This window comes from Salmo trutta, chromosome 16 (genome assembly GCF_901001165.1).
Source record: "Salmo trutta chromosome 16, fSalTru1.1, whole genome shotgun sequence".
NCBI lineage: Eukaryota > Metazoa > Chordata > Actinopteri > Salmoniformes > Salmonidae > Salmo > Salmo trutta.
In genome coordinates, this window is record NC_042972.1 from 60,537,717 (window position 1) to 60,551,897 (window position 14,181).

The following is a 14,181-nucleotide window of genomic DNA, read 5'->3' on the forward strand; positions in this document are numbered from 1 at the left end:
ATGGAACATAACGATGGATTATTTGGGACCAAACCAACATTTGTTATTGAAGTAGAAGTCCTGGGAGTGCATTCTGACGAAGAACAGGAAAGGTAAGACCATTTTTCTTATAGTAAATCTGATTTTGGTGAAGGCTAAACTTGCCGGGTGTCTAAATAGCTAGCCCGTGATGGCTGGGCTATGTACTTAGAATATTGCAAAATGTGCTTCATCCGAAAAGCTATTTTAAAATCGGACATATCGAGTGCATAGAGGAGTTCTGTATCTATAATTCTTAAAATAATTGTTATGCTTTTTGTGAACGTTTATCGTGAGTAATTTAGTAAATTGTTAGTAAATTCCCCCGGAAGTTTGCGGGGGTATGCTAGTTCTGAACGTCACATGCTAATGTAAAAAGCTGGTTTTTGATATAAATATGAACTTGATTGAACAAAACATGCATGTATTGTATAACATAATGTCCTAGGTGTGTCATCTGATGAAGATCATCAAAGGTTAGTGCTGCATTTAGCTGTCTTCTGGGTTTTTGTGACATTATATGCTAGCTTGAAAAATGGGTGTCTGATTATTTCTGGCTGGGTACTCTGCTGACATAATCTAATGTTTTGCTTTCGCTGTAAAGCCTTTTTGAAATCGGACAGTGTGGTTAGATTAATGAGAGTCTTGTCTTTAAGCCAGGTGAGGTCTCCGCATGTGTGTGGGGTGGGACAAAAGAGCTATCTAAGGCATGTTGAGCTGGACTGAGGGCTCTACAGTGAAATAAAACAATAACAACTAGCCAAGACAGCAGTAGACAAGGCATATTGACAGAGAGGCATAAAGCAAACCCAGGTGTTGATCAGGAGAGCTAAGACAACAACGGGTAAATGGCGATGTATGGGCAGAGCGGGTCAGTTCGGTACATACAGGACCTGAGTTCGAGGCTGGGGCCGACAGGTAAACAAAATGACGTACAGTGTTATTGAAACAGTCCAGGGGGCATCAGCTGTGTAGCCAAGTGATCATAGGGTCAAAAGAGCAGCAATAGGTGAGTCAGGATGCTGTTCGGTAGTCACCACTACGCTAGGCGAGCAGGGGACACAGCATTCAGAAAAGCCAGCGGGCCAGGACTAGTAGATGGTTCTTCAGCAACATTGTAACAGAATAGCCTGTTGAGACCACATTGGGCGATCACGTCGGCAGTCCAGTCGTGATGGGTCGGTGGGGCTCCGTGTCGACAATAAAGGGTCCAGGCCAATTGACAAAGGAGGTGTTGTAGCCCTAGAATTAGCTAGTATATGGGCCTAGCTTGAGGCTAGCTGGTGCTTGCTTCGGGACAGAGGCGGTAGCTAACAGGAGCTACTTGTTTGCAGCTAGCTAGCTGTGATGATCCGGTGTAATGATCCAGAGCGGCAGGAATCCGGTGATTGGTAGAGAGAAGCAGTCCGATATGCTCTGGATTGATATCGCACTGAGCAGACAGGCATGATATCACGCTGAGCAGACAGGCAGGAGTTGTCCGAGCTGGCTGGCTGGTGACCGAGAAAAAAAGGTGAAGACCGCTAGCCGTGGCTAAAAAAGACTAGTAGCTAGTTAGCTGGCTATCTCCTGATGGAAGTTCCAGTTGTAAGGAATAAAAATAGCAGATCCGTACCACATTGGGTGAGGCGGGTTGCAGGAAAGTATATTTAGTTCGTAAGATATATACGGAGATGACCGGCTATTTACACGAGATAAGACAAGGAAACACACAAGTCCTACTGCTACGCCATCTTGGATCTCTAAATAATCAACTGATAAAAGCAGCAGAATCAGATAAAATAAACAGGTAAAAATACACCTTATGGAACAGCTGGGACTGTGAAGAGACACATACAAAAAAAACGACACACATACGCACAAGCGCTATCACACACGTACATTGTAATATTGTTGTATGGTGGTATTATACATTTTGTATTGTAGATATGTAGTGGTGTAATAATGTTATATGATGTACTGTTTTATATTTTCTATATATGTATCTATATATCTTTTATATGTAATGTAAGTGCCTTAACTTCTCTAGGGTAGGGGGCAGTATTTTCACGGCCAGATGAAAAACGTACCCAAATTAAATGGCCTACTACTCGGGCCCAGGAACTAGAATATGCATATTATTAGTAGATTTGGATAGAAAACACTGAAGTTTCTAAAACTGTTTGAATTATGTCTGTGAGTATAACAGAACTCATATGGCAGGCAAAAAACCTGAGGAAAATCTAACCAGGAAGTGGGAAATCTGGTGCTTGTAGTCCTTTCAAGTCATTGCCTATCCAACACACAGTGACTTAGGGTTCATTTTGCACTTCCTAAGGCTTCCACTAGATGTCAACAGTCTTTAGAAAGTTGTTTGAGGCGCCTATGGTGAACAGAGAGCGAACAAAGGAAGTTGGAAGTTGTTGACTCAGGAAAGCACATGAGTTCATTGGTGCGCGTTCACGTGATGAGGTAGCTGTGTTCCAAAATGTTTTTCAAGACATTGTAATCGTCTGGTTGGAATATTAGAAGTTTTAAGTTAAAAAGGCCCTAAAGATTGATGATATACAACGTTTGACATGTTTCAAAGAACGTAAATATAACTTTTTTTGACTTTTCGTCGTGACATTTTGGCTGCGCTTCCTACATTTGGAGTAGCTTACTGAACGCGCAAACAACAAGGAGGTATTTGGACATTAATGATGGACTTTATCGAACAATACAACATTTATTGTGGACCTGGGATTCCTGGAAGTGCCTTCTGATGAAGATCATCAAAGGTAAGTGAATATTTCTAATGCTATTTATGATTTTAGATGACTCCAAAATGGCGGGTATCTGTATTGCCTAGTGTATGTTTCTGAGTGCCGTACTCAGATTATTGCAAAGTGTGCTTTCCCCGTGAAGCTTTTTTGAAATCTGTCACAGCGGTTGCATAAAGGAGATGGTTATCTAAAATTCTTTGAATAACAGTTTAATATTTTATCAACGTTTATGATAAGTATTTTTGTAAATTGTTGTGCTGATTCAACGGAAGTATTGGAGGCAAAATATTTTCTGAACATCACGCGCCAATATAAAATGCTGTTTTTGGATATAAATATGAACTTTATCGAACAAAACATACATGTATTGTCTAACATTGAGTCCTAGGAGTGTCATCTGATGAAGATCGTCAAAGGTTAGTGCTTCATTTTAGCTGAATTTCTGGTATTTGTGACCCCTCTCCTGCTTGGAAAATGGCTGTGTGTTTTTTCTTGTGTTGTACCTGTCCAAACATAATCTAACTTTATGATTTCGCCGTAAAGCCTTTTTGAAATCGGACAATGTGATTACATTAAGGAGAAGTGTACCTTTAAAATGGTGTAAAATAGTCGTATGTTTGAGAACTTTGAATTATGACATTTTGTTGTTTTTGAATTTGGCGCTCTGATTTTTCACTGGCTGTTGAATCGTGTGTCCCACCTGCCCGAGAGAGGTTAATGTGTTTGGACCCCAGGAAGAGTAGCTGCTGCCTTGGCAACAGCTAAGTGGGATCCCTAATAAATACAAAAAACAAATAGACTGAGAACTGGATAGAACCTGTTCTCACTTGTACTGTTTTTCTAAGAAAGTGGAGCCAATTACCTCTTATCTCTTTTGTAAGCTTACCTCCCCATAGGAGGGGTAAACAGCTATTTGTGTAGATGAAGTATATAAAGACTGAGTGACTTGTAAATAATCATGTTCCTCCTAGGTATACCCAGAGAGTTAATTTTCTCACAATTGCTTGAATAAACTCATAAAAACAGACATTTTTGCCTGATCCTTGGAACTAGTTTTTCCTCAACAGAAGGATCTCCTCCTTTATGTAGGGGGATTACATCATGTACCGCTTTCCAGATGTTATGGATTACACCAGAAAAAAAATGGCCAAGAAAAAAAATAGGTCAATGGTTGAATCAGCCCATATGGATTTTTAAACATCAATCTTTATCAAAGCACTTAGTATATCATAGACATCAAATGGTTTAAATGAAAATAAAGTATGCAATCTGTTCTCTATAATCTGTTCTGAGGTGACTAAAGGACTCCCTCTAGTGGAATGAGACATTTTCAGAGACTATCCTTTCAAACAGGTGGCCAGCTGAAGCAAAATTGTTATTTATTGGGTTAGTGTTCACACATGGCCGTAACTCCATGTTACAGTGGTTGTTTATGGAAGATAGAGGCGGCAACCTGTGCTAATTAGCTATCTTGCACGGTCCGATCACCTGTGTGTAAGCGTAACTGGAGAGGAACTGTAGTTTGTTAACTGGAAGCACACACATCGTATGGATCTGTGCAAAATGTTACAGTAAGTGTATATTTTTTACTTGAAAGATTCCTTCTCGCTGATCTGAAAAACATGGGACATATCAGCATCAAATCAAATGTATTTATATAGCCTTTCTTACATCAGCTGCATATGTTTCGAAAACCATTTCGCAAGCGATGACTGACGTTTCTTAACGTTAAAACACAGCATCAGAATTGTATTTCAGACGCAGCCAACTGTTGGCTAAGCTAACGGCTGAAAAGGGTTAAAGAGCTAAGTTTACTCAGGCAGCCCAATTCCAACTAAAACAGGTTCTCATCAAGATGTTAAACAAGTTAAATAAATTACCTTAGTAAATGCAAGATAAAGTAACAGGGTTGAAGTTTATCTTAAATTAGCCAAAGATCAGCCAATTTCTAAATGTATAATGTATGTGAACATTGCTGTGAAATTGTGTACGTTATGTTTCACTACATTGGATCACTCCAATATATTGATATATTGGTATCACTCCGCGGCGGAGGGATACATCCGAGGTGAGGATTTACAGATTTACTCCCGTGTACACATGCGTCACGTCTGGGGTCTGCCCCTATATATAGAGCCCATGGCCGCGACACACATTCTTTCATTTTCTCGGCGGACGTCCTTATGGTTTGAGGTACAAACTTTCTGAAATTCGCTTGGTAAGTGTAATATCTTGCGTGAAAGTATACTCACTGGCTGTTCGCAGCCTGGACCAGCTGGCCACAAGGCCAGCCCTCTTCTTGAGTGCTCCACTCGCTGCGCGCGGTTGATCTGTATCTTCCGCCCGTGGTTTGTCGCGCTTGTGTTTCATTAGCGTTACACTACGACTCCGTGTACATTGATATATTGGTGGCTCTTGCTGCCACAAACTGTAATTTACCTTACACAACTTGCCGACTGGCTTGTTCTATGTGTGTGTTGTGAATTGCCTTAACATGTCCCGTGCTGTAAATGCGGGTTCTCTACTAATTATCCTGCAGGGTTTTTTCTTTCCCCTGCAGAGTGTGAGTATCGTGCTGGGCTTTCCACTACATTGAGACATTAACTTTAGAGTTCCTTAAGGTGCTGTTTTTACTGCTTGGATATTAAACTGGCTAGGTAATATTGCAGTTGGTGTAAAACAAAAAAACAAATAAATCAAATCTATTACCTTGTTGCTGTTTTTCCCACAGGGGTCTCCCCCTGTGTTTGCAGAGGTACTGGGTAATTTATCCTCACCGGGTTCCTATTCCTCCAAGCGGGTCACGACATAGCTCTCCCAGGGCGTCGGACCCCTGCTCCGCGGCCTTGTTGGTTTGGCTGATATTATGGCTTCCCATTGTGACAGGTGTGATGGTGGCATCCCCCTGTGGATCCGCCTAACTTGTGTATGCACTGCCTGGGATTGAGCCACGCGGAGAGGGCGGTGGAGCGCCCTAGTGGACACCTGTTTTGTGTGGTGTTCTCAGAACGCCTGCACCTGGCACGATTGGAGAACATGCGCGAGTGGGTCTGCCAGGCTCAGGCTGGGGACGAGCTCCCTCCCCCAGGAGTGGTGCGGCAGCGAGCTGTTAGTCCCTCTACTGGGCACAGTACCACTCTCAGGAAGCATGGCCAGAGCCACCGCAGGCAGAGCCCATCTGCTGCCAGTCCTGGACAGGCGCATACCCTGCGTCAGGAGGTTGATCGCTTCGATGGCGACGACACCTGTTGGCCAGTGATAGGCTGTTCCTGGGGGACGGTGCTGGCACAACACCACCATGAGCAGGGCTACCAGACTGACAAGCCATCAGAAGCTGCCAGCGGATCTTCATCGCTCCCAGCAGCTCGAGAGGCTATGAGGAGCCTACTCACTTGGGTAGGCACTGCACTGGACATCAACTGGTGGACGGTGATGACTCTGCATCTGTCCCCATCTCTGCTGAATTCCACGATGCCTTGCAGGAGAGCTGGGCCTCTGCCAGGGCGGAACCCGCGACTGAAGGTGGGACCCAATCTTACGGAACAGGAGCTCCGTCTCTGGGGTCAGGGACATCATGCGTCTCTATGCGCAGTGCATACAGTTGAAGTTGGAAGTTTACATACACTTAGGTTGGAGTCATTAAAACTCATTTTTAAACCACTCCACACATTTCTTGTTAACAAACTATAGTTTTGGCAAGTCGGTTAGGACATCTACTTTGTGCATGACAAGTAATTTTTCCAACAATTGTTTATAGAAATATTATTTCACTGTATCACTATTCCAGTGGGTCTGAAGTTTACATACACTACATTTAAACAGCTTGGAAAATTCCAGAAAATGATGTCATGGCTTTAGAAGCTTCTGATAGGCTAATTGACATCATTGGAGGTGTACCTGTGGATGTATTTCAAGGCCTACCTTCAAACTCAGTGCCTCTTTGCTTGACATCATAGGAAAATCAAAAGAAATCAGCCAAGACCTCAGAAAAATATTGTAGACCTCCACAAGTCTGGTTCATCCTTGGGAGCAATTTCCAAACACCTGAAGGTACCACGTTCATCTGTACAAACAATAGTACGCAAGTATAAACACCATGGGACCACACAGCCATAATACCGCTCAGGAAGGAGACGCATTCTGTCTCCTAGAGATGAACGTACAGTCGTGGCCAAAACTTTTGAGAATGGCACAAATATGAATTTTCAGTCTGCTGCCTCAGTTTGTATGATGGCAATTTGCATATACTCCAGAATGTTATGAAGAGTGATCAGATGAATTGCAAAGTCCCTCTTTGCCATGTAAATGAACTGAATCCCCAAAAAAACATTTCCACTGCATTTCAGCCCTGCCACAAAAGGACCAGCTGACATCATGTCAGTGATTCTCTCGTTAACACAGGTGTGAGTGTTGACGAGGACAGGGCTGGAGATCACTCTGTCATGCTGATTGAGTTTGAATAACAGACTGGAAGCTTCAAAAGGAGGTTGGTGCTTGGACTCATTGTTTTTCCTCTGTCAGTCATGGTTACCTGCAAGGAAACACGTGCCGTCATCATTGCTTTGCACAAAAAGGGCTTCACAGGCTGCCAGTAACCTAAATCACCTAAATCAACCATTTATAGGATCATCAAGAACTTCAAGGAGAGCGGTTCAATTGTTGTGGAGAAGGCTTCAGGGCGCCCAAGAAAGTCCAGCAAGCGCAAGGACCGTCTCCTAAAGTTGATTCAGCTACGGGATCGGGGCACCACCCGTAGAGAGATTGCTCAGGAATGGCAGCAGGCAGGTGTGAGTGCATCTGCACGCACAGTGAGGCGAAGACTTTTGGAGGATGGCCTGGTGTCAAGAAGTGCAGCAAAGAAGCCACTTCTCTCCAGGAAAAACATCAGGTACAGACTGATATTCTGCAAAAGGTACAGGGATTGGACTACTGAGGACTGGGGTCAAGTCATTTTCTCTGATGAATCCCTTTTCCGATTGTTTGGGGCATCCGCAAAAAAGCTTGTCCGGAGAAGACAAGGTGAGCGCTACCATCAGTCCTGTGCCATGCCAACAGTAAGGCATCCTGAGACCATTCATGTGGGGGATTGCTTCTCAGCCAAGGGAGTGGGCTCACTCACAATTTTGCCTAAGAACACAGCCATAAATAAAGAATGGTAACAACATATCCTCCGAGAGCAACTTCTCCCAACCATCCAGGAACAGTTTGGTGACGAACAATGCCTTTTCCAGCATGATGGAGCACCTTGCCATAAGACAAAAGTGATAACTAAGTGGCTCGGGGAACAAAACATCGATATTTTGGGTCCATGGCCAGGAAACTCCCCAGACCTTAATCACATTGAGAACTTGTGGTCAATCCTTAAGAGGCGTGTGGACAAACAAAAACCCACAAATTCTGACAAACTCCAAACATTGATTATGCAAGAATGGGCTGCCATCAGTCAGGATGTGGCCCAGAAGTTAATTGACAGAATGCCAGGACAGATTACAGAGGTCTTGAAAAAGAAGGGTCAACACTGCAAATATTGACTCTTTGCATCAACTTCATGTAATTGTCAATAAAAGCCTTTGACACTTATGAAATGCTTGTAATTATATTTCAGTATTCCATAGTAACATCTGGCAAAAATATTCAAAGACACTGAAGCAGCAACCTTTGTGAAAATGTATATTTGAGTCATTCTCAAAACTTTTGGCCAAGACTGTACTTTGGTGCAAAAAGTGCAAATCAATCCCAGAACAACAGCAAAGGACCTTGTGAAGATGCTGGAGGGTACAAAAGTATCTATATCCACAGTAAAACGAGTCCTATATCGACATAACCTGAAAGGCCGCTCAGCAAGGAAGAAGCAACTGCTCCAAAACCGGCATAAAAAATCCAGACTACGGTTTGCAACTGCACATGGGGACAAAGATTGTACTTTTTGGAGAAATGTCCTCCGGTCTGATGAAACAAAAATAGAACTGTTTGGCCATGATGACCATCGTTATGTTTGGAGGAAAAAGGGGGAGGCTTGCAAGCCGATGATCACTATCCCATCGGTGAAGCACGGGGGTGGCAGCATCATGTTTTGGAGGTGCTTTGCTGCAGGAGAGACAGGTGCACTTCACAAAATAGATGACATCATGAGGCTGGAAAATTGTGTGGCTATATTGAAGCAACATCTCAAGACATCAGTCAGGAAGTTAAAGCTTGGTTGCAGATGGGTCTTCCAGATGGACAATGACCCCAAGCATACTTCCAAAGTTGTGGCAAAATGGCTTAAGGACAAGAAAGTCAAGGTATTGGAGTGGCCATCACAAAACTGACCTCAATCCTATCGAAAATTTGCGGGCAGAACTGAAAAAGCGTTTGCAAGCAAGGAGTCCTACAAACCTGACTCAGTTACACCAGCTCTGTCAGGAGGAATGGGACAAAATTCACCCAACTTATTGTAGGAAGCTTGTGGAAGGCTACCCGAAACATTTGACCCAAGTTAACCTGTTGGGGCTAGGGGGCAGTATTTGCACGGCCGGATAAAAAAACGTACCCAATTTAAACTGGTTACTACTCTTGCCCAGAAATGAGAATATGCATATAATTAGTAGATTTGGATAGAAAACACTCTAAAGTTCCTAAAACTGTTTGAATGGTGTCGGTGAGTATAACAGAACTCTGTTTAAAATCAATTTTTATGCTATTTTTCTCGTAAAAAAGCGATAATATTCCGACCGGGAAACCCTGTTTACGTTCAAAGACATGGTTCAGAAAACATGATGTCGCCTCGTGCACGCGCCTCAGTCTCATTGTCTTCTGATCGACCACCATCCAAATGCGCTAATGTTTTTCAGCCAGGGCCTGCAAAGACATCATTCAGCGGTTTGCCGCCTTCTGAGAGCCTATGGGAGCCGTAGGAAGTGTCACGTTACAGCAGAGATCCCCTGTTTTGGATAGAGATGATCAAGAAGGCCAAGAAATGGTCAGAGAGGGCGCTTCCTGTTTGGAATCTTTTCAGGTTTTGGCCTGCCAAATGAGTTCTGTTATACTCACAGACACCATTCAAACAGTTTTAGAAACTTTAGGGTGTTTTCTATCCAAAGCCAATAATTATATGCATATTATAGTTTCTGGGCAGTAGTAATAACCAGATTAAATCGGGTACGTTTTTTATCCGGCCATGCAAATACTGCCCCCTATCCCCAACAGGTTAACGCATTGCCCCCTTTTCCCCTGTTCCAGGCTGTGCTGGACAGGACCAGGATGGCAGAGCATCATCTGCTTCTGGTGGCCCCATACTGGCCCAGACAACCCTGGTTCAGCCTTCTCCTGTCCCTGTTGTCTGGGACACCTTGGTAACTTCCCCTGAGGCCGGGGGAACTCTGTGGCATCCGAGGCCACACTGCCTCAGTCGGTGGTCTTGGCCACTGAACGGCGCTAATGGTCCATGTTAGGACTAAAGGAGGGTGTGATGAACACCATGCAGAGCGCAAGGGCACCGGCTACAACCGCAGCATACCAGTTGCGCTGGCGGTTGTTTTGCTCTTGGTGCACTGGTATTGTGGTGGTGCTTGAGTCATGCGGGGTGCAGTATGTCCTCCAATACCTGCAGTCTCGCTTGGATGAGGGTTTAGCAGCCTCAAAACTGAGGGTATTTGGCCGCTAAATCTGTGCTACCGGATGGACCCTGGTGGAAGGAGTATATCTCTCTGTCCCAACCCCTCATTCCTCCCATAGGTTCTGTCAGACAGGCATGTGAACATCCCTTTTATCCTGTCTACTTATGACCCCCGGCAGTGGCGGGGGAGGCCTGCGAGAGCACTGGCTGCCTACGTGGAGTGGACACAGTCAGTGAGAGCAACACACCAGCTCTTTGTCTGCTATGGTGAGAGAGTCCTGGGGGCTGGGCTATCAAAGCAGAGGCTCTCTCACTGGATCGTGGACACGATTACGACAGCATATGGCCTGGCTGGCATGCCAGTGCTGGGATCTGTAGTGGCACATTCAACACGAGTTGTGGCTGCATCCTGAGCTCTACTGAGAGGAGTGCCCCTCACTGAGATCTGTGCCGCGGCCAGCTGGGCTTCCTCTTGCACCTTTGCTAGGTACTATCGGGTAAATGTGGCACCTCCCAATTCAGTTGCTTCAGCAGTCCTGGGCGTCGCCTCCCCTTCCGGGGACTGTGCCGGGACCCACATTCCATATTGATGGCCCCTGCGTCTCGGTCCCGCGCTGGGACTTCGCTGCTGGCTGGCCAGGTCCCTCTAGCACCGACTAATCTGGTATGGGTATATTGGAGTGTTCCAATATAGTGAAACATAAAAGGTTACGTATGTAACCACGGTTATGTGAGCTATATGGATCACTCCAATCCTCTATGGTGCTAGAGGCGCCTCAAAAATGATGTAGAGAACGTGTGTCGCGGCCATGGGGTCTATATATAGGGGCGGACCCCAGCCGTGACACAGGTGTACATGGGAGTAAATCCTCACCTCGCATGTATCCTTCCGCCGCGGAGTGATACCAATATATAAATATATTGGAGTGATCCATAAAGCTCACATAACCGTGGTTACATGCGTAACCTTCGTTTTACATGTAGATTACTTGTGGATTTTGAAAACAAAAATCAAGATGTGTCAATTTGTTTGTCTACATGCCATTTTAAAAAACAATGCAGCTATTTGAGTAGGCCTAAACATATTTTGGGTTAAGACAAGTAACTAGGAGTGAGGGCAAACATAAGATTGCAAGCTGAGTTTGAATAAGGCATCTGATTACCACTTTGCATTTGGAACGGTTAGTTTAATTATACCTAATAACCAAATCATTGATGGATCACTAGATAAAATAAAATGTCTCTCCTCTTCCCCTGCACACGTCATCACACTCCCTCATCTGATTGGTTGTTTACTGCGAACCACAAGCAGAAATAAACGTCATCATACTCCTTGAACTGATTGGTTGAGTAGGCAGGCCTTCTGACTTTGTGGCTGTGGTATCTAGTGACGACCATTTCTATTGGAGAAGCAGTTTCTGCTTATCTCGATACTATATTGCAGGGGTTGGCAACCCAGTTGCTGGAGTGTCGCAGGTACTGCAGGATTTGGTCTGACTAGGCGCCACTGAGCTAATTGATTAGTTCAGTGATCGCTTAAAAATCAACGTACCTGGTCCCAAGTGGCGCAGCGGTCGGTCTAAGGCACTGCATCTCAGTGCTAGAGGCATCACTACAGACCCTGCTTCGATCCCGGGCTGTATCACAACCGGCCGGTTCTTAACTGACTACCCTAGTTAAATAAAGATTAAATAAAAACGTTCCAGCTTGGTTAAATCAAAAACATGAAGTGCCTGTGGAACTCTTGGACTAGGGTTACCTACCCCCACTATACCGTCTTTGCTTGAAGTTAGCTAAATCCATTACATTTGTACGATATAGCCTATTGACTTTGTGGCTGTGGTACTTCGTTCTTCCTGTGAAGTTGTTGGATAAAAAACTAGCCAGTTAGCTAATCATACCGTGTTCACGTGCTAGTCGGAACTAGGACATTTCCGTCTTGGAAACTCGTTTTAGAAACACGAGCTCCGAGTTTCCCGGTTGAAAGTACCAGAATCAACTATTGCTATAGTATAGGAAGCTCTGTGCAAATACAACGTTCATTTTAACTAGTCGGGAGGTTCCGAGTTTACGATAGTAGTTGAACACGGCATGATAAAACCGTATTTCTCATAGGTCTCACCTCTTTTATTTTTTGTGCCATTCTTTTTCGCAGTGATGAGTTCCTGGTCAATCTTTTTCTCCAAAAATTCCTGTTTCTTCGTCAACATTTCCTCAGTGTCTCGAAGTCGCTGGATCGCCTCCTGAGGGCTAGCCGATTTCCCACCTTTACCTCCAGCGCCAAATAACTTCCCCAACAAAGACATATTTGCGCTGAATAACAACAGTAACTGATACTACGAATTCGATAGCAATTAACAGCATTCAACTAGTCTCGTATCTTCTCTCTCGCTGTCACTCGCCCAGCAGAGCTGCTGTTGTTGTTTCTTCTTCCTCTTTCCCACCAGGCCTCGTGATGTCACCAGGGCGTGGGTCAATGACGTAATGAGAATGTTGTTCCTATGTTAATGATCCCTTTACAGTATTCCTCCTTCAGAAAGAAGATCACTGATCTGCCAGTATGGGTACACAATTTGTTACTTTTATTTTAAATGTTTTACTTATCTATTTTTTACTCAACACTATTATTTTTAAATGCATTGTTGGTTAAGGACTTGTATGTAAGCAATTTCACTGTAAGGTCTACACCTCACCCAAATTATTAGGGTGAGGCACATGGGTTACTAACATCTTACTACACAACATACACTTAGTATTACTTTCTTAGCTACAGTATACATATCTCCCTGGCATATTACACAATTTATGCAGCAGCATACAAAACATTTTTGGACTCACCTTGTTGTGCTGTGCTCACTTTAACAGGAAGGTGGCTCAGCGGTCCTTCGTGGGAAAATTCTGTCATCAAAGTCTGGCATTCTCTGGATTTATGGTGCTTTCAAAAAAACTGGGAACTCGGAAAAAAACAAGGTCGAATCATGATGACGTCATTGATCTTCAGGTCATAGCTCTAGAAAGTAGCCGGATTTACAATTCCGAGTTGGATGACCGTTCAAAACTTATTTCCCCAGTCGGAACTCGTTTATTCCTGACTTCCCAGTTGTCTTGAACTCACTGAAGTCAAGTTTTTGCAGTTCCGAGTTAAAAGTTGTTTTGAGCACAGCACAAATCATGCTTCATTGACAGCATGGCCAATGTTGAATGTTTATGATTTTAAACTTCGAAAAGAGCCCCTTATCCCAGATTTGGGACCACACAGCCACTGTCACTGATTTCTTCCAAACCACTCATTGTTGTATTTGCGATTTCCAACTTGTTGTGTAGTGTTTATGTCCAATGGCCGATTAGCACCGGTACATTTTATCTATAATTTCTCTTAATTATTTATCTTCATATGACAAAGATTTTCCAGTAGATTGTTAACTTGATTCATGATGATGACTGCTAGCTAAGATTTTGAAAGTATGATGTTGACATGATTTACCTTTTACATTTTAGTCATTTAGCAGATGCTCTTATCCAGAGCGACTTACAGTAGTGAATGCGTACATTTCATAAATGTTTTCTCCGTACTGGTCCCCGTGGGAATCGAACCCACAACCCTGGTGTTTCAAACACCATGCTCTACCAATCAAAGCAACTGTACATATAACGTGATTTGACATCATTTTATCTGTGGACAATGACATTGAGCCTTCTTGGATGGGCACTTCTGATGTAACTCTATGGCATCACCCAAGGGGCTAGAATTTTCTAAGTCTACCCTTAGACTTGGCGGTAACGCAGTGTCCCCATGAGTGACAGAACACTGAGCCAATCATG

General features: G+C 43.8%; 1 protein-coding gene across 1 annotated transcript in view; it reads right to left on the reverse strand.

The window, feature by feature from the left end:
- The window catches only part of LOC115151131 (charged multivesicular body protein 4b), a 42,546-nt gene extending 29,709 nt beyond the window's left edge, over positions 1 to 12,837 (reverse strand). The window contains exon 1 of the mRNA XM_029695140.1: positions 12,482 to 12,837. Coding sequence (XP_029551000.1) covers positions 12,482 to 12,665 — 184 coding nt within the window. The 5' untranslated portion in view covers positions 12,666 to 12,837. The remainder of the gene's footprint in view (positions 1 to 12,481) is intronic.
- Positions 12,838 to 14,181: the final 1,344 nt, after the last annotated feature.